The following is a 27356-nucleotide window of genomic DNA, read 5'->3' as shown; positions in this document are numbered from 1 at the left end:
TGAGAAGAGTATGTAGGAGAGAAGCTGGAGCTTTGATAATTATATGACCCATGAAGCCTACCAATGCTTGTCAAGTGGGCCTCCATCCCAAATAATTGCCCACCCCTACTCTAAGGAGTATGGGGCTTCACCCAGCAGCTGTACATATCTTTGCCAAGGCTTTATTAGGGTAGTGGAATCCCTTGGAATCAGATGCGCATGCAGGAGCATGCAAAGCCCTATATATCCAGTTCCATATCTAGGCGCCTATAGGATATACTGCTACTCTATCCAGGTATCCCATGCACTAGATTTCAGTTGTTAGTTTCCCTTTCTTCCCTAAAGGCACCGACTGCTTCAATTGTTCAAATTACTGTAACTAAAAAATAAAAAAGATTGAGATGGACTCTATTTAACAAAAACGTAAACTTCTACACATAATAACTCCGATTAACAACCCCTATGCCTAGGGGAATAAATATGTAGCTATTTATGCTAACGCCCTCCCCATAACTACATCACTAAACTTATAGGAGGGGCAGTACTATATCTGATGACTCCACAATTTAATCCCTTCTATTGCTTAAACACATTAACCGCATAGTGGAGCAACTACGAGCGGGTTATATAGATATATATCTCCCCCAACTGGAGCATCTAATTTCAAAGCGTGTGTACTTATACAGAGGCCTGCAACACAAAAAAAAGGCTCAATGAGTAAAACCACTTACACAGACTTTCAAGCAGATCCTCAGTGCCTGCTCCTTGTGACTTTGGGATTATCACTTCATCTACCTGTATCTGAAGCACCAAACATAGATGATAAACTCATCATGGAAGTGACTGTGCCTGTAAAAACTTTACGTACAGCTCTACGTAACATGCGCTATATAATAATTGTGCACAGAACTCCATTGGCAGAAAAGCGCGGTACAAAATATTTTTTACAGATTACTCAGACTATGACCCACAACTGATAAATGGCGTTCAGAGCTCATGGTTTATAAAAGCTGTGTCCACTATAGGCCTCCTCGGCTGCTACTCTCTTTTTCCTTAGTCATTGGTTTCTTTTTCTGGATGTCATGTCCTCCCACTCGGCTTTAACATGTTTTTTTCATTGGCTCCTGTACGTCTTTCACGCAGCCTCTTATTTAATTGTGCCATTGGCCCAAAAGTCATACACTAGCAACTGGGGAATACACTTTGTGACATTGCACAAATGTACTATTCAAATGCTCCTAAACCTGACTCGTTTGCAGCACCTCAGCAAATTACATTAGACTTTCAAGTTTCCTTTATATATACTGTGTGTGTGTATATATATATATAATGGAAATATTAGTGTGTGTGTGTGTGTGTGTGTGTGTGTGTGTGTGTGTGTGTGTGTGTGTGTGTGTGTGTGTGTGTGTGTGTGTGTGTGTGTGTGTGTGTGTGTGTGTGTGTGTGTGTGTGTGTGTGTGTGTGTGTGTGTGTGTGTGTGTGTGTGTGTGTGTGTGTGTGTGTGTCCCTCTGCTCTCTGTCTCAAGCGTGCGCGAGACCCTCAACGAGAGCGCGCGCGCGGCGGACATCTCGGTTCCACAGGGGTACGCAGTGGGAGCGCGCGCGCCGCCCGACCTGACGTCAGCCCTGGAGGGTACACATGCGCGCGTTTGTGCCCGTCCCGGCCTTGAGACAGAGAACAGAGCTGTGTGGTGCGCGCATGCGCGCGACCCGACGTCAGATTTGAAATCTGGGACACGGTACCTTTGAAACGGACACGGTCATTGAAAAGCAAGTACCGGGAGCGCGAGCGCGCGCGGCCGGCATCTCGAGGCGCGGTCGGCGCTCGGTTCTGTGTTGGCGCCGGGAGGCGCTCGGTTTTATATGGGGATGGCGGAATGCTCCTAGGTGGCGGCCCTGCTATGTAGAGCGGCCGCTCGCCACAGTCCGTTGATGAAAGGGGGACACTGGGTGTCACCTATCCCTTTCCCCACCTATACATCATCGTGAAGGATTGTTTCACACACCCAAGGATTTTATATCTCGGCTGGACGTAACATTTCTTTGCTTTTGTGGTTTAATTCAAACCTCTCGGGACCATGGCCGACGACGACGTGCTGTTTGAAGATGTGTATGAGCTCTGTGAGGTGATTGGGAAGTAAGTTGTGGCTGTGCCTGTATTTTATGATAGCCATATGTGTCATATTTTCATGTATGTATAATGGCACACTAAAATGTGCATTCTTCCTCAGGCATGGATATTGGTGGGCGAGATAGATATATATATATATTCACACGTGTGTGTGTGTGTGTAACACACACACACACACACACACACACACACACACACACACACACACACACCTATCTATCTATCTGGCATGCATCAGGCATGCAGAACTCCTAAGTGGAAATATGCCAGCTCATTTTCACTGTGGGTAATAACTGTATTACTTGCATTTTATGTTGTTAGTCCTATTAAACATAAATTATGGTTTGCTTTATCTACCATATGTTTTTGGTTTAAGAGGCAGAGGCTTGCAGATGTCCCATAGCAATAGACTGGCATTAGGGAAACTGCAATAGGCACTATGTGAAGTCAGATGTGCAACGTCAGGGCTGGCTTAGGCTATCCTTTTGATAAGATGGCATTCCTGTAGCTTTCAGAACATAAGTGCCTTGACAGCCAGGCTCGTGGGTTCAAGCATTGCATAGTCCGTGCTGTGGATGGGTTTGCTTGCATTGCTGAAAGCAGATCACTGTTGTGAATTGGTGCTTTGATAATCGCAGCACATTCTCACTTCTGTTTTGCAGCTGTTTGGGTTTGCAAAGTAATCCTTAAATAGCCATTAATTTTGAAGTATTACACATAAGCGTTCCAGCACCCTATGTGTCTTGGTGTGCATGGTTTCCTCTGCTATTATCACTACCGTTTGATTTTAATTGGTCTGCTGACAATATAAACGTGAATCTGGTTAATATCTATTGCTGCGATCAATGCATTTCCATGTGCCACACGTTTAATATTATATTTAGGCCTCTAAAGCAATGAACTGGTTAATCTGATAATCTTTCCTTGCCAGCACTGAAGCTGGCACAAAGATCACACTCTTTAGATCCTGTAAACCTTCCTCAACTGCACTCACATTTGTCCGATTTTAGTCACATAAAGCTTTGAATGAAATGCACCTTTTACTGTTGTGTTGACAAATATGGCACATTTTTAACTAGTATTGGATGTTGCGTAAACCCCAAGAGCACAACTCTATGGGGATTATCTAAACATCATACCATTTCCATTATACTCCCTTTTTGCATCCATTATGTTTTGGATTTACGTATTGTGTATATACAGTACACACAGTTTAGCAAATTTCCTGGTATACTATATGCATATGCAGTGTAGGACAAACTCTGTTCTGTTCTAACCAGTGACTATCAAATGCTTCTTCTCTTGGACAATAACACTAGGATTTTTATGGAGATGTCCGTTTACTGACAATATGCTTTTCGTTGCGTGATTTAAGTATTATGCTGACCTTACAATTTGCACAATACATTGCATATGATAGACACAAGTCCACCCCTGCTCCCTGCCCACCCCTTGAAGAGGAAGCAATCTATTTGTTGATGTTTGGAGAAATAAAATAACCTTTTTGGTCTTTGAATCATTGTTTCAAAGGCCGTGGTTGAAGGGCATTTGCTTTATTACAAGTGTGAATAAGCACCATATGACTTAAATCTATATTTTCTGTTTAAAGGCCCTTATTCAGTTTACTCATGAAGGTTTCAGATATATTTTGGAAGATTGGAATTGAATAATGATCAAAGAGGCCAGTGCGCTAGCGACAAAACCACACCTTTTGGTTCAAGAAGTGTAACGTCAATTCCTGCTGTGAGGAGCATACAATAAAAAAAGTATTACCCAAGGCATAACTTTACCGAAGTCACATAAAATGGACACCAACGGGTCTTGAAATTGTTCTACCTATTGCACATGCCAGATTCCTAAATATTTCTGTAGTATTTCCTAATAAATTATTGCTATAAGTGAGTGTCATAGTGGTTGGTTTTTGCACAGTTATTTGGGTGATGTCATTTTCAAATAGAAATATGGTGGGGAGTGTGATTGTATTCAACCTTATTAACATTTTATTAGTTTGTATGATGCTGGATCTGTTCTGTAACTGATAAGTGTAGTAAAATTAGTCATTCAAGGTTATTGAGGTGCACTGATGTGAGATCAAAGAACAGCTGCTTGGTTGTAGCGCTTTAGTGTATGTGGTTACATAGAACATGCATTACAAAGTCCTGTAATTCACATTATACTGTGAAGTGCAGGATTGTGTCTGGATGATCCACATGTCAATTGCTGCAACCAGCCATTGTTTATCAAGATATAATGCGCTGAACGCAACTGGATAGCAAAAATACAGGAAGACTAAAGTAAAGGCACAATTGTTTTATGTCAAGTTTGATGATAAACCGTGCCAATCATATCCATATGTTGGTGTTGTAGGTGAGTGGACTTCATTTACCAGATGTAACTTGAGATCACTCATCTCTTCATTTGTACTGTACTATAATTATACCCAATGTTTATTTAGATTTTTAAATAAGACGTGTACATCTCATTAATTCTGGCATCTCTTCTGTATTTGGGAATATTTTATCAGTAAATATACACTGAAATATACAGTCACCATTTCAAATAGGTGGTTATATATACATGTTGTGTTTGTGGTTGACTCCTTAGACGTTGAGTGATTGTAATTATTTCAGTACATATTGTGGAAAAATAGTCACAGATAGCAGGAAGGAGCATGGCCTCAGGATTCTTATGCAATAGCAGTTAAAGCAATGTTTAGTTCTTGCATCAAATCTGTGTGGCGGTTTGCTCTACAAAGCATTTGAGCTGTTTATTTCTTTGGTCACAAAGTTTCTTGGAGGATGTGACAGGGAATCAGATCTGGTAATGTGGTTAAGCTGCACATCTGTGTAATTGCACTGGAGGCGGGGTGAGGTGGATTTCAAGAACAGAATCTGACACTCTTGATCACTGGTGACATCCTTCTAGTCATCTTAATGTATCCTTTTTCACCTAGACAACCAAGGTCTGGTGTTGAACTGTTATGGTAGAATGGACTGACAGGGGAATAAACGTATTTCATGAAGCATGCTTTGAAATTCAATGTTCACCACAAAACATATTGGTGTTTTGAAATGTTGTACTGTGTATATCCTTCTGACTTAATTTTTATATTTTTTGTTTTGCCCTGGTTGGCATTAGTTATACAGTTTTGTCCATAACCAACTGAAATGTTGAGTAGATATTCAGATTTTTTTTTATGTATCACTGTACCATTTTGTAATGTAGTTTTGGTTGCGTACATTAAGACAAAGATATTAAAAAATAACAAGCGTTTGCTGTACTGTACAATATTATTTTTGTCTTGTTATGATCATATAACCCATTTATATTTTGACTAATTTCATTTCATGCTTAATCATTTTTAAGAGAACATTTATTGATTTATTAAACCGCAGTGTCTTAATTTACACGTACCTTTTTTAAATTACTGTATTTTTAAACTTTCCTCAAGCCTATATAGTAAACAAAAACAGTGCACAAAAAGAACAGATATATTAGTAAACATTTTTTTGTTGTGGTGGTGGTGGGATTTGCTTGTTAAATGTTTTCTAAAAATGGGTAAATAGTAACTTTAGGGCCAAACTAAACATGATTCCTTTGCCTTTTTATACCTTTTCCAAGGTACAAAATATGTTTGATTGACAGTGTTGGTTTTCTGGTGACATTTAGGCTCAACAACATTCCTTCAAGTGTAATCCAGACATAAAGTGGTCTAAAGTAAAGATTAAGCAGAGGAGGCCTGACTATTTTTTTCATCATTGGTTTTTAACACATTCTGTTACCTTACTTATCGAAATATGCTTGTTAGATGGTTTCTATTTGGACCTTGCAAAAAAGCCATATTGTTGGAAATTTGATTAGTGTTGTACCTGACGGTGGCACAGGATTTCATACAGTTCTTCATGCAGTTTAATTGTTTAAACCAAAAGGTACAACAGTCTTGAGTTCAAAAATTAACCTAGCCTCATTCTGCAGCAAAAGTCTGTTTTTGTCCCCACCTTGCACGGGCATCGGGACCTGTAAGATTGGCATACACCGAAACGTTGCCAATGAATGCTTTAAGTCTCTAAAGTGCTTGGCTACTGGTTTTCGCGGGCTTTGGGGTTCCTACACGGGTGAGTGTAATTGTTTATTGATTGATGTGGGTATTTATGGTGTTTCACTGGCACTCATTCACTTCACGTCCCTGAGGAAGGTCACGTTCTGATGACCGAAACGTTGGATGCAGTGCCATGTACTTATGAATACAGTGTTTTTGTACCTCCCTGGCTGTGTGCGGTCTCTGTTTTCCGGACCTACATCTGGTAATTTTTTAAATATATATATATATTAATAATAATTATTTTTTAATAATAAAAATGTATTAGTAACTGCAGCTTTAAGATGCAGAAATATGTAGGACTGCCAGTAGGCATATAAGACACAAGTCTGCTGTAGCTACTACTCGAAGTCCTTTTTGAAACCAGATATAAAAACATTTCTGGTAAATGTGGACAACACCTTGAAAAAATACATTGTTTTCCTAAATGTGCGTATTTGTTCTTATGTACTACAGCTGGATATTTTACTAGACCTCACTGTAAAGGAATATTGTAGTCTTGACAGAGCACATACTGTAGATTTGCCTGAGAGAACTGCAGCAGGACTGGTTCACTGGGAGTTTTCATTACTCCGGAAATGACAGGATTTACAATTTACAAACTCCTATAGCTAAATTGGCTGAGATCATACTGTGTGCGAGTTCAAGGATCCATAGAGGCTGCCCCTAGTGCGTGCGCACACAGGAGTACGATGGCGCGACCGCGTTTTGAAAATATAAAAAAATGTATTTTCAAACGATGGTCGTGTCTCAACCGCACCACCCATCGCCTGAATCGGTATGTGCAGAGCTCACTTGAGCATCGGGCACTCTCTCCCTCGCTCTGCCCCGCCCCCCTGCGCTCTCTCCCTGCCCCCGGTATAAAATGAAAGGTAATACCGGACATGTATGTGTCCAGTATTTAACTCTCTCCGAATGCGCGGGAGGGGGAGGGGGGGCTTGCCGGTCGGTCGCCAGACAGAGCAGTTGCCGCCATGTCCGGCTCTCCCCCGCTGCAGGCTTCTTTCCCTGTCTACAATGCAGAAGTTTCTTGGGTGGCGGTGCAGCTGCCTTTGAAAAATCGTGGGACCAAAATTGCAAGTATGCTGGGTACAAAACGTTTTATTAGCACATAAAAAACAGCAACAGACAAACTCTGACGCGTTTCAGCCGCCAAGGGCCTTTGTGAAAGAGTAAAGTATTTACAGGACACTTAAAATTTAAATACCTCCTGTTCCCGCCTCTTTTTGTGACGTATCGGCTCCCTCTGCCTATGAAAATCATCCCGCCCCCCTCTGACAGGGACGCAAAGTATTTGCTACATTGAACACAGCTGCTATCTCTCAACTAAGCAGGAATCACACGGGGACACAGAAACTTCAACTCCCCTCTGACGTGACGGCTGAGCCACCAATGAAAAAGCCTTTGATTTGTTTACACTTTCGCTTAACAGTTGGGCTGCTGGAACCAATGGTGCACAAACAGAGGCAGTGAACAGACGAGTATTATAAAAACACACAGTGCAATGGAAAGTTGCATAAATGAATACCTCCCACATTATATATTCAAAAGGGATTAAACTCCAAACAAAACCAAGCAATGTTGAGCTCCCTTAACTATGTGTCAGAATGAACTGTGTGACACTAAAAGTCACTCCAAACATGAAGTGATTTGAAATGTTAAAAACAACTGGGCTGAATGTTGAATCATCACAATATATTACAAATAAGATTAACTAGAAAGATTGTTTATATCATTAATTCATATCTTGTCATAAACCTTATAATACATAGGTCTATAGATATAAAAGGACTTAATAAATATTTCTGGACAAATTGCAAGTAATGGATAAACAGATATACCTATCATTTATTGATGGTTTTAAATTAGCAAACCACCGCACATACACATTGGACCTTATAAACCCCATAATTATTTCTATATGCATGTCTGACTGTATATAATAAACATATATGTAAGTCATGGATAAAAGAGAAGAGAAGAAGAGAGAAGAAGAAAGAAAGAAAGGGTGAACCAAAATGAAGAGGGGGGGGGGGGAAGAGAGAGGAGGGGGAAAAAGGGGGGAGGGAGGGAAAGGGGAGAATATGGGGGGGGGGAGGGGGATGGAAAGGCGGAAGGGAGGGGGGCAAGGGAACGTGGGGAAGAAGGATAAAAGGGGGAGGGAGGGAGAGGGGAAAGAAGAGGGGGGGGAGGAAAGAAGGGGGTGGGGGGGAGGGGAAGAAGGGAGGGGAGGAACGAGGGAATGGAAGGAACGAGGGAATGGAAAGGGAAAGAAAAGAAATACGTTGAAAAAACAAGAAAACTTAGCTTAATGTAAAAAATGTTGGAGTTCCCAGTCGACATTGATGCCCACTGGGGCCATTGTATCCAAAGAGAACATCCAGAACATCTATCTCTTATTCAGAGCATTTAATCTATCCCCCCCACGTATATTGGCACCTATATGCTCGATAGCAATAAATTTAAAATTAAGGCCACCGTGGGGACATTCTACAAAATGTTTAGAAACAGGATGTTTCAAATCTTTGTTCTTAATGAATCTCACATGTTCCATCATACGTTGTTTAAGAGGCCTGATGGTACGACCTACATAGCCTTTATTACATTTACACCAAATGTAATAAATTACGAATTGTGTATTACAATTAATAAATGTCTTTATAACATGTGGTTTACTCAGTTTTTTAACTTCAAGAGATTTTGTGGGTTGAGCAAATTTGCATATCCTACATGTCCCACGTCTAAAAAAGCCCTTGGTTTTTTCTAGTATAGGACTGGCTTTCGATGAAAAGAGACTAGGGGAAAGATAATTGGCCAATGTTTTGGCCCTTTTGAAAACTACCTTTGGACCATTTTTGACAAATGGAAGCAGGTCGGCATCCAAACTCAAAACTTCCCAATGTTTACGAATGATGTCTTTCACTTGTTGGGCCTGGTTACTGAATTTAGTCACAAAATAAGGTGATGTATCCTCATCCTTATATTTAGTTCCAACAAGTGTTTTTTTAGGGGCGCCAAATGTTTTTTTAGGGTTGCCTGGCCTACTACCACAGGAGGCAATAAGATCATCACGTTTTAAACTTAATGAATGTTGGTAAGCGTCATCTATGGTAACTTCATCATACCCCCTTTCCATAAATCTTTGTTTTAAATTATCAGAGTGATGTCTGAACGTCTCGTCTGTAGAGCATAGCCTCCTTAACCTAAGAAACTGGCCCTTAGGTATACCTTTTATCAAGGGCTTGGGATGACTGCTGTCTGATCTAAGAAAAGTATTCCGTGAATTGACTTTCCTGTATACCTCCATTTGTATGGTACAGGAAAGTGAGTTATTGGTGCCATAAATGTGCGTGCTCTCCCAAAACCCCATAACCCCATAAATAAATTTGCATACGATGGGGCAAAAGAAGTCCCCATCGCAGTACCCTGTGCTTGAAGAAAAAAGTGTGTGTCAAACATAAAATATATATTTTTAAGTGTCTTGTAAATACTTTACTCTTTGACAAAGGCCCTTGGCGGCTGAAACGCATCAGTTTGTCTGTTGCTGTTTTTTATGTGCTAATAAAACGTTTTGTACCCAGTATACTTGCAATTTTGGTCCCACGATTTTTCAAAGGCAGCTGCACCGCCACCCAAGAAACTTCTGCATTGTATACCAACCCGGTAGGAGCACGCCCTACAGCACCTGGATCTCAAGAGACTTGTGAGTTTCCTTTTTCCTATTTGCACTTTACCCATGGCCTGTGACACCCATATAAAATATACCTTAAACAGAGGTTAGTGGGAGTCCACAAAGAGTGGCTTTAAGGGTTACTAGTGGCAAGGATATAACTACATTGTGCTGTATGATTTGGAAGCAATGAATTGTTTGTACTGCATGACTGTTCCCTGTGAGCATTGCATAGGAACGCTGGCTCCTATTCCTTCACATTATTTCCCTGTCTGTCCCACACTGAGGATGCTGACACGCGCCGGGTCCTCTGACGTCAGCGCCGGAAGTCAGCTGGGCTCATCTTCCGCCGGTGCGAGAGGGATGCCCGGCGCGCGTCAGCATCAGACACCTCGGCGTGGGACATACATTTATATATTCGGGGGCATGGGAGTATTTGTTATATGTATTCGGGGGGGGGGGGGGTGGCTCTGCATCTTACTATTGTGTCCAGTATTTTTGCACAAGCCACCTGGCAATCCTACGCGGCCGTCGCCTGCTGGAAACAAAATCTCAGGTCTGTTCTGTCTGCCGCCCTGTGGTTTTGTATGTAAACATACATTGCATTGTTGCAATTTGTATTTGAGGTGCACAGCTTCGCACGGTCTGCTGTTTTTGGTATAAGCTAGGCCTAAGGTTGCTATTTGTCATTTGATCTTCCTTCTCTACAGGGTCTTCTGGGAATTGTAGTACTGCACCTCTTCCAATAGTATTGTATTGGCAGATAGATGAACTTCAAGCCCCAGAATATCATAACATCTTCTAGGGATCAGCCAATCAGTGCAGAGCTTTGGTAACCCCACCCCAGGGAATAAAGTGCTTTGGAGTACCTTCTTAATGCATTATACATTCCGTGTTCTCCCCCAGATATTAAAGTACATTTGGACAAAATAAGCTTTACATAGATGGCCAAGTTACATGGATTTAGGGGTAGCTTAGCTGGGCTTTATTTCAGTTTTGTGATGCCAGTTGCCCCTACCGTCACAGTAGTTTAAAATAGCAAAAAAAATATTGGCGACAAAACAATTAAGGATGAGACGATAAGAAACGAAGCAATCCCAAGAAGAATAAGAATTGAATATGCTGAGCTAGACACTCAGAAAATGTAAAGGTGTTATGGTGAAGAACTATTGAAGGTAACAAAAGCGTACAGAAGACAAAGCCGCGACTTGCGGTTGGGAAATCCTTGCACTCAAGAATGTATCAACCATAAAAGATTGTGCACTTATAAAGAGAGTTAAGGACTTCTACATTAAATTATACGCTAACACAAGGCATAATCCAGCAGAGGACAAGCGAGTAGAAACCACCAATGATGTACCATGTGTCCTTCCAGAAGGGGCAAAAGCAATAAAATTCATGAAGAATGGGAAGGCCCCCCGAAAAATGGAATTGCAAAATATATCTTGAAAGAAGTAGAAAAAATCTTTGCAAAACTAAATGCTGCTTTAACAGGAAAATTCAAGAGCAATAGAGTAATACCATAGTTATCCTCATCCACAAGAAGGGATACAAAGAATACCTCAAGAACTACAGACCAATCTCTCTATTTCCAATCACTTACAAGATTGTTACAAAGATACTCCTTTATCTACTAAAACATACCCCAGAGTTTGCCCAGCTTGAAAATTTTGCAGTGGATACAATACCATGAAAAACATCCATGTCGTACAAGAAGTGATTTCCCTAAGTAATGAATACGATCTACCACTCGGTTTAGGATTCGAACATTACGAAAAAGCATTTGATTCTGTTTACACCTCAGCAATCCTAGATGCTTTAAGAATACAAAAGGTTGCAGAAGTGTACATTGAGATTATAAAAAACATTTACGAGAGTGCCACATCAACCATTACATTACATGAAGATACAAGCAGGATCAGCAGGGAAATGGAGCAGGAAGACACCATGTCACCAAATCTTTTCACTGCATCACGTGAAAAATTGTTGAAGACATTTGATTGGGAGGAAAAAGGAATCCAAAGCAAATGATGAATATTTGAGTCATCTACTGTCTTGAGGATGATATTGTTATTGATGCCAAAAGTCCAGAAGACCACTTGCTGAAGCAAATAAGGATGTGGGCCACCGTATCAATCTCAGCAATACGAAAGTGATCAACCAACGTCAAATCTGTAATGATTGAAATAACGGGAATAGAACTAAACAAAAAAAAAAAAGTCTGACTGCATACCTTGGCCTGATGGTAGGGAACCTTTTGAATGAAATCAATAGGAGTATGAAGATGGGATGGAGCACATTTTGATAAAACCAGACCATATTTCAAGGGATACATAACTTGTGAGATACCGCTCACCATAATATAGATATAATTATAAAGCATATTATAATTCCTGCTGGTGCAAAGAGGATAATGCTGACATACATAAACACATAAGGAGACAAAGAGTCCTCCTGAAAAGATCCTCATTAGCTGCACAGCAAAGCTAGGAATATTGAGCAGGGTTTGAATACCCACTATATGAGTATTTTAATTAGCTGTGTGGTACAGGTAAGCAATCGCTCCCAGCACTGTGGAAGGGCAATTGCCACTAAAAGCCAGATGGCAAAAATAATAAATATTTTATTGATTAACCAAAGTGACACATAATATATAACACACACTCTAAACTTTCTTTAAAACAATTAAAACATATATGTAGCGGGTGACAACCAATCTACGGATAACCATGGATAATTCCAAATTGGTCTCAAAATAGATCCTTAAACAGGTGAATAGATCGTAGTGATTGAGACAAAATCAATGAGTTGATGACAAAATACAAATATCTATCCCGTCTCTTTAACTCAGGGTGGAGAGTATTACAGTGCAAGTTTTGCTATGCCATTAGGCAAACCAAAAGGTCAAAACACTCCAAGATATACTTGAGATGAATAGCAGGACTGATCCAGACAGTATATAATACACTGCGCCCCATATAACTATTGCGGTAAGCAACCCGCAGCTACCACCCTGTTCAGAACGATCTCACCCGTTGCACCCGCTACTTCCTCCTCCATGACGTCAACACGATGACGTCATGCTGACGCACGAAAGCGCCAGCCCCCTATGCTGTGCAGCTAATGAGGATCTTTTCAGGAGGACTCTTTGTCTCCTTATGTGTTTACATATTTCAAGGGAACCTTCCTATGTGCCTCAAGAAAAGAAAAAAAAACGTTTTAGGTTTATTCTGCCAGTGCTAACGTATGGACGTGAAACTTGGAACCTAAATGTGAAGATAATGCAGAAGCTTCTGACAATGCAAAGATGTATGGAGAGATGTATTCTGGGTATTAACTGAAGAGAGGAAAAATAATTAATGAGTTTCGAACCCAATAAGTCTGAAGAAATTAAAATGTTAGTGGACCAGATATATCAAAAGAAGAAACCACCATTGTTGGACAAAGATGACACTCGACTGGCCAAAAGTAAGATGGAGTGAGAATGAAATTAGAAAATTTGATGGAAGATCCTTGGAGGCCTTCATCAAGCAGTGGATCAACCATGGCTGCAAACACACCCACGAGTGTGTTTCTATAACTGCTACACAGCCATTGACGGGGGATGTCATTACAACCAAAAGTCTCCTGTGCTTTATTATTTATTTTTCCTACACATTCTGCCTCCATAAAAATGTGTGTTTTGGCTTATTTACTGGTCTTGTATCTTGGTAAATTGATGTAATATATTATGTAATGATCTTGTTTATTAACCAAAGCAGATCTGCTGATTTCTCATTGGATTCAACGGGAGTTGGACTGCACTGGTTGACCTGTGTTTTTTTGTGTGTGTGTGTGTGTGTGAGATAACAACATACACATTTGTATCACTTTGCTGCTGCCTGCCTCTTCTCTGAATAATTTATGTAAACAGACTAATCCCACCCTCGATTAAGGATTCTGCTTCTAACTTTGAATACATTTTGGTCCCCCATTTAGACTTGCCATGACATGAGATTCTCTCTGCAAATCTGGTTAAATAGATTTTATTGAAAGGGTAGATAGAATTCTGCCTTTTTTCCTGTCTATTATTTTGAGACTGGATCTTCAAACTGCCCTCCTAATCAATGTGATGTTTAAGGTCTTTCTCTGAAGCTCTCTTGTAACCATTACTTTACAAAAATATAGTATGAAAAATACCTTACATTTAATCTTATGAAAAAAGTTGATCAAAGTAATATTACAAATCCATTTTGCCACAAATACCAGGTGTGTATCCTTTTAAACACATTAAAATGAAATATTTCTATATATCCCTAAGCGAGAATCAGTTGGAAGCAACTGTGTGATTTATATAGATGAATGCACCTGGAGGAGGAATTAATAACGATAAAATAGGAATTAAAAATAAAATGCAGCAGCCACTTGTTCCTGGAGAGTTGTAGATGTGCATAGTCCATGTGTGGCACACGAAGTTGTGACATCACAAAAGCATCATGATATGGAAGCGGCAAGAAAGAAATAGGAACTGAAGATAAATTCCCATCTCCCCCCCCCATGCAGTTGCGTGGAAGATGCAACGTTGCGTCAAAACAAATGCGTTGCCGCCGTTGTGTGCGCTTATAGTAAGCGAGACACGACAGAGCGACTGCTTGGCCGCAATCGCTGGAAGTCATTTGAATTTGATTTTCCCAGCGACAGTAGCCTGCCGTCGCCGGCACTATAAGCGTAGCCTAAGTAGTAGAAGAGAAAAAGATTTCGCGGAAACTTTCCAAATGAGACAAGTAATATCATCTCTACATTTAAGAAGGCCAAACCACATTTTTGTTTTGGTAGAATCATTTATTTTACATTTCAAATCGGATAACTATAAATACAATAAAAGGAAACTTCAATAAATACTGTTTATAAATTATATATGTATTTATGTGCTGCGTTTTTGTTCAGATCATGAGAGGTGCTGGGTGAGACTCTCCAGTCCTCCCAAAAAGTATACGCAAAGTCTCTATTTCTGCTGCCGTGACCATAGCTACCGGATTGGCTGCACTCACCGAGGCTACGCGAGCGACAGGGTCAATCTTGAGAACCTAGACAGATGCCTTCTTCGGTTCACGATGAGCTCTATTTTTATATCAACTCTTGAAGGGTACATCTGTTTTTTTGAAAAAAAAATTATTGACCATAAGCTATTTTGTTATGTATTTCACCATGGCAGTTTGGGGTTTTTTTTTTTTTTTTTTTTTTTTTAAATATATTTAGATATATATTGTATATAGAGAGAGATTTAAGTAATTATCCCCGAAGAACAGGGCATTACTGGCCAATAATGCCCTGGCTGGAAGAGTTGAAGGCCTGAGGCGAAGCCAAGGGACTTTAACCCAGCCAGGGCATTATTGGCCAGTAATGCCCTGTTCTTTAGGGATTATTACTATTATAGGCTAAATGTAGGCTTTTTTCTTAAATAATCGACTCTTATGTACAGTTAGATAGATTTTTTTTTTTAAATAAAATGGTAACTACATTAAAGCACCTCTATATACACTTACACTGCAGCTATCTATATACACACACTGCCCACTGTGTGTGTGTGTGTGTGTGTGTGTGTGTGTGTGTTTGTGTGTGCGCACACACTCTGCATCTCGATACACACACACTGTAGACACACACACACACACACACACACACACACACACACACTGCAGCTACAAACAAACTGAAGACAGACACTTACTTTGCAGCTACAAATACGCTCTCTTACTGTGTCCGGTGTGGAGCTCTGTGCACGGAGGAAGGGGAGGAGTCACTACCTGGCTGCTGCCTCCTGACCAATCCCCTGCCCTGTCTCAGAGCTGTTCTAACAAAGGAAATGCTGATTGGCTAGAAATAAAAACTTGGCAAGCTGACACAAATTCTGGGCGTTGCTAAATGAATAATGCCCGGAATTTTACAGCTTTAGCCTATAATTAACAATAAATCTATAAACTTGTAACTGTTCTGCTGATGTGAATATATTGGTTAAGACAGCCATAATATATAATTGAATATAGTATACTTTTCATATGAACTGGTTAATTTTTTTAATCAATTGGCATTTGGATGTTATCAGTAGAATCTTTAAGCAGTTGGTGGTTTATTTTCTGTATTGGCTTATATTATAGTATGAACATTCTCTCCCGCCCCCCCCCCCCCCCTAAATAATTAACTTTACTGTTCTGAGTTATTTAGAAGAAAGCTTTTAATACCATACAGCTATTTGAAAATAAATAATCATAGAATTACACTTCTGCCCTGAGAGGCTATGAAAGAATACGTATATAATAAAAAACAAAATAATGAAACCAATGACAAATTCAAAATCTTAGAGTATTTTAGTAGATAATGCCTGTGGCTAATGCCCCATGCAATAAATGTAAGTATTAGGAGCGAGTTTAACTTTCATGATCTTGTATCCAGGGAAACCAAATGGAGTGGAACCTTTGTATGGAATTATTAATCATATGGGTTAGTTTCTCATTAGCAGCATATGCCATATGAGCTTGGTCAAGAGATCTGAGGATGGTGCGGTAGGTTTTTTCCAATGCGCTGGAATGGCTCATCTAGCAACTGGTATGAAGTGGGTTTGGCAACTTAAAATCATTGGTTTGACCAATATTATCAGCAGGTTTACCCAGATGCATTAGAAGCTATTACGTGTAGCCCAGAAATAATAAATTATGGGGCAAGCCCACCAGATAAGGAGCATTCTCTTTGGCTGGCCAGAAGAGTCCTGAGGCTACTAGAGTAAAGTTGACGTAATCTGGGGGGCGGAAGGTACTGTCTCAGAAGTGTTTTTTAGGCGCTATCCTTAACCAGGGACAATCTTCCTCATTCAAGGTTATGCAAAAGTAGGTAACAGTGGCGCTCCCTCAAAAATATCTGGATGAGATAGAGGCCCCTGAAAGGGGTTAGAGCTAAAATAAGAGTGGTGAATAAGTAGATAAATAATGAATAATACTGGCCCTGGTGGTGCTGCTGCTCAATCGAAAGGATCGTCCCCTGATCCTTGGTAATGGTGGAGTTTGGACGAGCGCATGCGAAAAGAAAAACAAGAGAACATACAGTGTATCCAAAGTGTCAGCTTGCAGTACGCGTGGGAGGAGGTTCTCTTTTTTTGTCTGTGGATGTATCCGTTTTATGTAGTTCAATAATTTATTTTTATATTCCTCCACTGGTGAGTTTTGATCTAGATTAGGAGTGGCAGTACTGCTCATTTTTTCTATCTTGCACCACGATTGGACGGACGCCGAGGAGGGAAGTCAGACACCCTCTCTGGGTGCAACGCTAAGGCCTGGGACATAGTAAGCACGTAGGTGCTGCTGCTCGCTCTTGCTTGCTGCCGCTCGCTCTACCAGGAGCTTTTTGCTGTCCTGGCAGAGGAGACAGCAAGCGCGCTTGGGAGGCGGGTATCGCTGTCAGTGTGTGTGTGTGTGTGTCACTTTGAAGTGGTCTGTGTGTTTGTGTGTCACTGGGGAACCTGTGTGTGTGTGTATATGTGTGTGTATATTATATAATATTTTAAAAATTAAAAAAAAAAGACATGTGAGAATAAATTATTTATTAACATTGTGCAACTTTGATAAATATATTCACGCGCGCGCACACACATGCCCACACATGCCCACACATGCCCACACATGCCCACACATACACGTGCACACACGTGCACATGCGCACATGCATACACACACATACACACACACCTCTGTGCTGCCTCTGTCTTGTCTGGTAGTGCCGGACCGGCTGCAGCCCCATTGGATGGGAGCGGTCACGTGACCGCTCCTCCGCTTCCCCGAGCGGCAAATTTCAAACTTGCTTGTCTCGGGGAAGTTTCTCAGCGTCCGCACGCATCACCAAGCATGCGGAGGGAGAAACTATAGCCGCGCTGATTACAGATGCAAGGGCTTGGAGCATCTGTTCAGCCCGGCTCAGCGATGCTGAGTGCACTATGTCCTGGGCCTAAGCCAGGAGGCGCGGGGGGATGGGGGACCGGTACCAATCGTGAGTTACTTGCTACTCCATACCAGTTCGTATTAAGGAATCGGGACATTCCAAGGCAGCCACTGCAATATATCTATTGACAAGGGTCTGCACCCATTCTACCCCCGCACGTACCTCTATATTAGGCTCACAGCTCCGCTACATAGCTTCACTATATAGGCTTGTTTAGCCACAGTTTACCCGCTTGCCCTGGAGTAACTAGACAGATTTCTCTATCTGCAGTACTGTGGGAGATGGAGGATAGTGAAACACTGTGTACTCACACGGGCATGTGTGAGCAATATCCCTCAGCGTTGTCTTAAAATATTTTTCTTCCCGTTACTGGGTATGTTCGGAGTGTACTCGACATGGAGAACCCGTGAACAGAAGAAAGGCACAAGGTTGCCCAGAGTCAGCAAAATAATATCGGTATTACCAGGGATGATAAAATCATTTAAGATATAATAATATACTCACACAGAATACAAATAGAAATCAGAATAGAGTAGAAATCACTCAGTGTAGTCTTTTGTGCAGATCCTGATGCTTCTCGTTGTCATATGGTGACTGAGCAACTGATGTATGCTCATAATGAGCCGGTAGGCAGGGAAAAAGCACAAAGGTCCACGGTGAGAGATGCAATGCTGGTATGGGGAAGGGGTAAAGGGGAGAGACGGGGAGGGAAGGATGTGTGGAGGAGGAATGTGGACACACTGGTGATAGCAGTGAAGTCAGGAGATCACTAAAATACACTCACACGGGCTAGTGTGGGTGAAGACCAAATGGGCAGTGCTTGCAACAGGCTTTCCTCCGTATATTAAATATCTGCGTCTTCAGTCCAGTGACTGGTTGTGTCTCGCGGCAGAAACCTAGGGAGGATGACAGCCTGGCAGTACAATTGATTAAAAAGGTGCAAATGATAATAAAATCTGAGACTTGCATATAAAATACTAAAGATGGTCTCCGTAGCTGGATTCACAGTTCCGGTTACAGTGAGTCCCTTTCACCGCATCCGGATAGCAGGGCTGGATCCCGGATAGTGGAACAAACTACGGAGGCTGCAGAGAATCTCAGAGGCTCAACATTGTGCCCGGAACAACGCATTTCGGAAACTCAATGCTTCGTCAGGTTCGGGTCATTCAAGGTTATGCCCAGATCTCTTCATGTAAACTGCATTATAGGGGTTGTATTGCAGTGGATATTGTTAGGCAGGTAAGATTTTATTTTTTTATGGAAATACTCAAAAGCAGGATTAATAATTCATCTACATTTAATTGTACCTAGTGCTAATGTTGAAAATGTGCCTTTCGGTCACCAACGTCTCTAAGGCTGCATTGATAGTACTGGCTACTGCGACGTTGCGCAGCGCCGCAGTAAGTACATGCTGTCCGTCGCGGGTGCCCATAGTGAGTGCGATGGCTGACGTCGCGATCTCTGGAAGTCAACGAATTTTGACTTCAGCGATCGGTGCGTGATGTCAGCGGCACTTGAGCGGTTCAGCCAATGAGGGCGAGCCGCTCACTGCCAAGCCTCTGCCACACCCCCCGGTCGCCCTCTCCTGTCTACTGCACCAGAGTGCAGGAAAAGCTATAGGGACGGTGACTGTCGCCGTGGCCATTACTATAAGCGCAGCCTAGGGCTGCACTTATAGTGACGGCGACATTGTGTCAAAACAAATGCATTATCGCCGTCATTGGCGCTTATAGTGCACGCGCTACCAAAAATCTGGTAGTCACTGTAGTTTGATTTATTTCAGCGACGGTCTCCCCTTGTGGCCAATGAGAGAGCTTCTCCGTCCCTCTGCCTTCCCACTTTCTGATGTCACCGGCCTTGTAGCCAGCGACGTTGCCTAAACTTAAATTATAACCATCGCGACAGGTGACGTCACCGGCAGTATAAGCGCAGCCGAAGGCATCTCGCTTCGTAGTATTTACTAATATAAGGGTTGTATGTCAATTGTTTAAAGCAGTGTTTCCCAATTAAATTTAGTCGTGGAACCCTTTTTTATATTTTGTAAAACAGAATGGAACCCCTTAAATATTTTTAGCGTAGAACATGAAAAAAAAAATGCGCCGCATGTGAAAAATTTAATTATTTTTTGCAGAACACTTAATTTTACCTCACAGAACACCAGCGATTTTTAAAAGACCTCCAGTGCCCCAATACATTTTTAAAAGACCCCCACCGCCCAATACATCTCCCCCAGCACCCCTCAGCCTTCCTTAGGCGGGAGGAGAGGCTGGTATACTGCCCTGCGGAGGTGGCAGGGGCAAAGGAAGCGGCGGGGAGCCAGGAGGGGGTGTTGAGGGGGAGAGCCATAACAGCGGGCTCGGGAAAGGTTGAGTGGGTAATCCGGCACAGTGAGTGCGGGCGACCCGTCCGTAGGCTGAACCCCAGGGGTCCGCGGAACCCCATTTGGGAAACGCTGGTTTAAAGGAAAGGGACACAAACACATGGATCTACTATACTGTAGCTATGTTGTGACCAGAGATACAGTTACAATTAAGTTGCTTTGCTTTCTCTGTAGGCATGTGGTTGCCAAAATAATAACCATGTATTTTCAGCGTTTCATAAATTAAAGTGCATTCAAATTTGTGTTAAAGCAAATCTAATTCTTTTCTTCTCCGTTACCTAATTGGTAATTACACAGTTCATTCTTCGTGTCTGCTGAAGCAGCTTTGAAGCTTTATTGCATGTTTATTTCATCCAAAGAAACTATCTGTTTCATGTTATCTGCTTGTTATCTGAAACTTGGTGAAATCTCCTGGTATCAACATTTTTGTTTGGAAAAAAGAAGTCTGACAGAATATTTTTTTTCACTAAAACGTGTTGCTCATAAAAAAAAATAAAAAAAAATAAAAATAGCAAAAATCAATCTATTTGAGGATGGTCTTTTAGTGTCGTCTGGTTTTATGGGGACTTAAAAAAATAAAATGTATGCATGGACAGTGTACAAAGAATACAGGAAAATGGCTTCCCCAATTAAAAAGTGCATCCTAATTTGCTGCTGACTGATTAAGAGGGCAAAAATATATTTGCCACTGGTCACTACGAATGGAACCTTGTTCTTGAACCAGTGGCTTAACAGTGCAGCTACTTCCTCACATATCTTCAGTAGTCTATTTGTACTGTTTGAAGAGTGCTGTTCTCGTTTCTTGCTTGATTGATCATAATGTAGTGTGCTGCTCTATTTGTGACCTTATAAATAGTTCATGTTGCCAATTACAGTGTAAAACTGTATCTACATATTCAACTTTGGGGCATTTCTATTCCATCCAGGCAATGGATGCATATAGAGCAGGCCTGCACAACTCGTAAAGTGAAAAGGGCCGAACTGCTCCAAGGGAAAAAAAATTGGGCCGCACGGGTAAAATAATCACCATTACCATCATCATCATCATCTCTCCTCCAGCACCTCATCATCATATCTCCCCAAGAACCCCTCAGTATCAACCTTTGCGATACTCCCCATCTATCTCTCATAACCCCATCTCTCCCCCTCACCCACACACATAATACTCCCCCTCCACATCAAACACACAATGCCCCCCTGCACAGCGCACACATCACACCCCCCCTTCACCTCACATCCCTCTCCCCCCTTGCACCTCACATCGCTCTCCCCCCTGCACCTCAAATCACCCCCCTTGCACCTCACATCACTCTCCCTCCTTGCACCTCAAATCACCCACCCTTGTACCTCAAATCACCCCCCTTGCACCTCAAATCACCCCCCATGCACCTCAAATCACCCACCCTTGTACCTCAAATCACCCCCCATGCACCTCAAATCACCCCCCATACACCTCAAATCACCCCCCTTGCACCTCCAATGACCCCCCCCGGCACCTCCAATGACCCCCCCTTGTACCTCAAATCACCACCCATGCACCTCAAATCACACCCCATTCACCTCAAATCACCCCCTGCCCCTCCCATCACCCTCTCCCCCCTGCACCTCCCATCACCCTCCCCCCTGCACCTCCCATCACCCATTAGCCTCTCCCCCCATGCACCTCACATCACCCACAGGGCCGTCAACAGAAATCATGGGGCCCGGGACAAATGAAAGGAGCAGGGCCCCCCCCCGAACCCATAGCGCACCTACCACGAAAAAATATCTTTTAGCCCGCAACTTTTACTTAACTGTTTTCTTATTGTGATACAGAAAAAAACAAAAAAAATGCAACCGGTTTATTTTTTATATTTTCAACAAAAGACATGTGACTGCCTGCCTGGGTGGGTGAATGACAGTTGGGTGAATGGCGGTGGGTGGATGACAGTGACTCATCTCTTCCACTCCACGCACCTCCCCCTCCTCATCTCATCCACTCCCCGCATCTCCCCCCCTCTCTCTCCCTTCTCCCCCCTCTCTCTCCCTTCTCCCCCCTCTCTCTCCCTTCTGCCTCTTCTCTCTCTCTCCCTTCTGCCTCTTCTCTCTCTCTCCCCTTTCTCCCCCCCTCTCTCCGTTCTCCCCCCCTCTCTCCCTTTTCCCCCCCTCTCTCCCTTCTCCCCCCCTCTCTCCCTTCTCCCCCCCTCTCTCCCTTCTCCCCCCCCTCTCTCCCTTCTCCCCCCCTCTCCCCCCTCTCTCCCTTCTCCCCCCTCTCTCCCTTCTCCCCCCTCTCTCCCCCCCTCTCCCTTCTCCCCCCCTCTCTCCCTTCTGCCCCCTCTCTCTCCCTTCTCGCCCCCTCTCTCTCCCTTCTCGCCCCCTCTCTCTCCCTTCTTCCCCCCCTCTCTCCCTTCTTCCCCCCTCTCTCTCTCCCTTCTCCCCCCCTCTCTCCCTTCTCCCCCCCTCTCTCTCTCCCTTCTCCCCCCTCTCTCTCTCTCCCTTCTCCCCCTCTCTCTCTCCCTTCTCCCCCCTCTCTCTCTCCCTTCTCTCCCTTCTCCCCCCTCTCTCTCTCCCTTCTCCCCCCTCTCTCTCTCCCTTCTCCCCCCTCTCTCTCTACCTTCTCCCCCCATCCCTTCTCCCCCATCCCTTCTCCCCCCATCCACACCACTCTGTTTGCCCCACCCCACAGCAGACCATTTGCCCCCCCCACCACCAGCCCGTTTTTCACTCCCACCCCCCCAACCTGTTTTTCACTCCCACCCACCCCCAACCCGTTTTTCACTCCCACCCACCCCCAGCCCGTTTTTCACTCCCACCCCTGCAGCAGCCCGACACACCTTAGCTCAGCACATCCTCCCCGGTACTAAGCCCCGCCCCCGGCATGCTCTGACCTCCAACCCCGGCTATTGCTATTGAAAAAAATAAATGACTCACGGCTGCCACGTCCTCCTCATGCTGCTGCCCCTGCGCGCCGCCGACTCGAGCACGAGGAGGGGGAAGAGGGGGGGGATCGCCGCCATTTTTTTAAACTATTTTTTTTAAACTTTTTTTTTTTTTTAAATTTATTTAATTAACAGGCGCTCGGCCGGAGTCATTGCGGGCCGCACGGAGAGGCCGTATGTTGTGCAGCCCTGATATAGAGTACGTTGCATCTATTTTGAGCAGTGTGGGCCAGGTCTCTTAAATGCTTTTACACCAGTTAAAGTATTGTTGTAATTTTTATGGATACTTAAAAAAAAAAAAACCCACAATTATTACCTGTTTACACATTTTTTTTAAAAATGTATTAGTGTCTGAATATTTAAACTCCCCTCACGCCCCCTCCTTTTCTGGTTTCAGCTTTTGGCTTAAATACATTTCAAATTATGCATGTTTTTAATTTATGCTGACATTTCTTTAATTTATTGCATGTGTACTTAAGGATATTCTTTATATCCATTCACAAAAAATGGCAACCCCAAATGTTACATGACCATGTCAAATCTTTCAGTTTCCAGCTCCTATCCATAGACCAGAGATGGAAAAGCCCACACGCCTAAAATGTACCCCCCCGACCCATCGGTCAACGCCACTGTCACGGGAGACCAGTACTTTTACACCGAAATCACCGGGATCACTAGCACCAGACAGGACAAAGTTGTAGAATAAAATGGGGTTTATTCTGGCACGCCAGCAGACAAACAAAGATGTACAAAACACAATACAATACCAACTGGGGGCCTGCGTAGTAGACCCTAGCCTCACTAGGTGCAGGGGCCTGCTTCAAGAAGGCTTGTCCTGTCCGCTTCTCGTCCAGGATCTCAGAGGGCTGGTCACACAGCAGAGCCTCTGAGATATCTCCAGCTGGTCACTGTAAGATACAAACTCCTTTACAGAATGTCTCTGTCTCTCAGATAGTCCTCTGAGGGAATCTCCACACTCCTTCCCAGAGTGTCTCTCTGAAAGTAGATCTCAATTCTCGGACCAGTAGCACCCCATATATAGCCCTCTGTGGCTATCCCTTGCATGGGAGGAAGCTGCTGGACAATCAGAGCATGGATTAGGTTGGTGCCACAACAGCCAGAGGGTGTGCTAAGGACCCATCCCTACAAATGTGCACATAATCCAATTAACACTTTTACATGGGCTGACTCCCAAATCACACCACAGAACAATGTTGATTCAATAAACTGTGGGATTGCATTTACAGGGAATAACAAATACAGACTTTAAAATACAGTCTTACAGACCTGGAAATACATTTACACATTCCCTGTTCTTCCCCAGATATTTAAAGTACATTTGGCCAAAACAAGCCTTACAAAGGTGGCCAAGTTACATAGATATAGATAGGGTAGCTAGCTGGGCTTCATCCCCGTTTTGTGATGCCAGCTAGCCCTACCGTCACAGCCACGACCAGCAACAGCTCGACCGATCCTGCTTTAATAGCGCAACGTTGACGCAGGGTTGGGCACACTTTGACCGGATGCTTAGTGAGGAGTGCGTGGGGTGGGGAAGAGAACGGATGGCAGAGGCGCACAAGGGCTGAGTGAGGGAGTAAGGCAGAGAGCTCCAGGTCTCTGCTAGTCCCTGCACTCAGTGATGTTAGGATTAGTGTGCTTTCCATGTGTGTGCGATGAGTCACAGATACACTGACACAGAGCTGCCAACAAAATTCTATCTGCCTTCCAAGTCTTTAACATTTTAGTTCACGCATGACATTGAAACAATTTTAGTAAATGGATAGTACCTCGTTAGACTAAAGTGAGTGCCAGTTACATCTGGGTTATGCACGCATTTGTGTTACCTATATTTGACACCTAGAAGAGTTTTTTCCAAATATAATCAAGTTATAATGCAAACATTCTTAGCTGAGACTTGGAAGCAGTTTAATTTCCTCTGACTACTCCTTTTTGTTTCACTTCTTGCACAAGCAAATCCTCCCTCTGACCCAGGGGTGCGCAAAGTGGGGTGCGGGGGGCGCAAAACTTTCTGGGGGGGAGGGGCGCGGTTACCGAGGTCCCACGCTACCCCAAAGGCATTTAAATTAAATGCTGTGGACCGTGTGAAGCCTCTGTAACTTCACTTGCCTTCCAGTGACCCATCGTGTCATTGCAACCCACGGGTAACGTGACGTCATGTTGCCATGGCAATGTGACAGCACATGACCCCGCAGCGGCATTTGACGCCGGAGCCAAGCGGATAGAGGAGGGGCGCGAGAAAGGTAGGGGGGTGCAGGAAAAAAAAACTTTGCGCACCCCTGCTCTGACCCATACCCTAATCTTTATTGACACTGATGACGGGGTGGAATAAGGGTAAAAAAAACAATTGTTTGACGAACGGTTCTCCATTCGGAAGGCTCTAAGAAATTCAAATACTAGAAAGGAAAGACCCTTGTCATTAGCATGGTTACATTTTGTTTAGGGAAATCAATTAGACTTGTAAACTCTTTACAGGCTCTATGGGATTGCATGTATGTGCCTACACAGAATTGAAACCATAAAGTTTGTCTAACTATATTTCAATATCATCTGTAATAATAGAGAAATCCAGTTGGTTTTGAATAATCTACAATCGTACCCTACAGTATTATACTATTGTAAATAATGTATCTGACAGATAACATTTAATTAACGGGAAAATATTGGCTACGTATTTGAAACCAAACTTTAGTTTTCCATCTGTTCCTTTCATTGCATTCCACAAAAACTTTGCTATAATGGACTAAATATTGAAACAGAAAATGGTCAGCTTGCTACTGTAGAAAACATTTTCCCTAGGCATTGAAAATATACTTATCTGCAGATAATTATTTTGAGTTCATTAAAAATATATATCTATTTACAAACTGCTTTCCTTTAATTGCACGTGGGCCTGTCGGATTTGTTTCCAAATGGCTATAATGAAAAAAAGAATATGGTTATCAAAATGCTTGTTTTCTGGCTGTGATATTGCACCAACCTAAATATTATTTATTAATGTATTTGTATAGTTGATTTTTAGACTGTATTGATCCCTTGTTTAAAAGCATGAGACCGGAGAAGAACATTTATGATGTACTGTACATACTTTGATTATATGTAGGTGATTTAAAAATCCCAGTTGTGATTTTTTTATTTCATCCGCAGTTCTAACTACTTGAACATGGATGCTTATTCTATGTGCGCCGGAGTAGCTGATTGGTTAAATTCCATTAGAAAACAGCCCAATCGACTACTATAGTGAATATACATTAAGCCCCTAAGGCCTAGATTTACTGACTAAAAATTGGCGTTGGCATTATTTTGTGATTTTTACTTTTTTATTTTTAAATGCCTTATTTACTAATGCATGCGGTAAAGCAGAACAGTAGTACAGTAATAACATGCATTTCCGCAGTTATATTTTGGCAGTAGTGCAAACACAAATAAGCATTCAAATGAAAAATTAACGGGTAATTATCCATAAGCACCAACTTGCTATTCACTTAATTCTAATATCTATAGATTTGCCCAACCACCAAAAATAAATGGCAATTTGTCACCTACCCTAGGCTGGCTTTTCACCTGGCTTGCCTATGTATATAATGGTAACCTAAACCAACTTGAATAGATGAATACCAGAGAGGCTAGTAATGCATTCCTCGGCAACGCATTTACCCTTGTGGCAAAAGGGGCTATAAACCTCCCAACCTCCCTGGGGGCTACTCACCCGCCCCCTGCCATCTACAGGAATGACTTAAACTAAAGGCTGTAAGTCATTTCTGTAGAGGGGTTGTTAGGTGGAGTGGAGGTGGCGGTATGGAGTCTGTGGTAAAGCAATTGCTATCTGGACAGGCAGTGTGCTTAATTAACGAGAAACACACTATTTTCCGTTCTCGGGATACCCTAAGATACTTTTAGGTGAAGTTACTGGTAATACTTCCTGGTTTTTGAAAGGGATTTTTATGGCTGCCCAGTAGGAAGCCACAAGCGCTGATGTGGCTTCCTATTGGCCTGAGATTTGACAGCCATTAAGACTACGGTAGAACGGGGATATATTTGGGAGCCCGCATTGTGTTGGTGAATGGGGAGCGTTTTGTCTGCCACCCGTTGGCTCCGTGTCGGTGTGTATCTGTGACACTCTGACACACATGCAGGCATACTCACACATTTCTCCTCGCTACCGCACGCCTCAATAAGCAGCGTAGGTTAGT

General features: G+C 42.7%; 1 protein-coding gene across 12 annotated transcripts in view; it reads left to right on the top strand.

Annotated features, from left to right (window-relative positions):
- Positions 1–1592: 1592 nt before the first annotated feature.
- The window catches only part of CASK (calcium/calmodulin dependent serine protein kinase), a 569868-nt gene continuing 544104 nt past the window's right edge, over positions 1593–27356 (top strand). For 8 of the 12 annotated variants that reach the window (XM_075589721.1, XM_075589718.1, XM_075589717.1 and 5 more), the window contains exon 1: positions 1594–2116. In XM_075589721.1, coding sequence (XP_075445836.1) covers positions 2058–2116 — 59 coding nt within the window. In that variant the 5' untranslated portion in view covers positions 1594–2057. Of the gene's footprint in view, positions 2117–27356 lie in introns of all 12 variants that reach the window. The other 4 variants (XM_075589720.1, XM_075589712.1, XM_075589719.1 and 1 more) reach the window with 2 other exon arrangements.

Source organism: Ascaphus truei, chromosome 3 (assembly GCF_040206685.1).
Source record: "Ascaphus truei isolate aAscTru1 chromosome 3, aAscTru1.hap1, whole genome shotgun sequence".
Classification (NCBI taxonomy): domain Eukaryota; kingdom Metazoa; phylum Chordata; class Amphibia; order Anura; family Ascaphidae; genus Ascaphus; species Ascaphus truei.
This window is presented reverse-complemented; position numbering and strand designations above follow the sequence as displayed.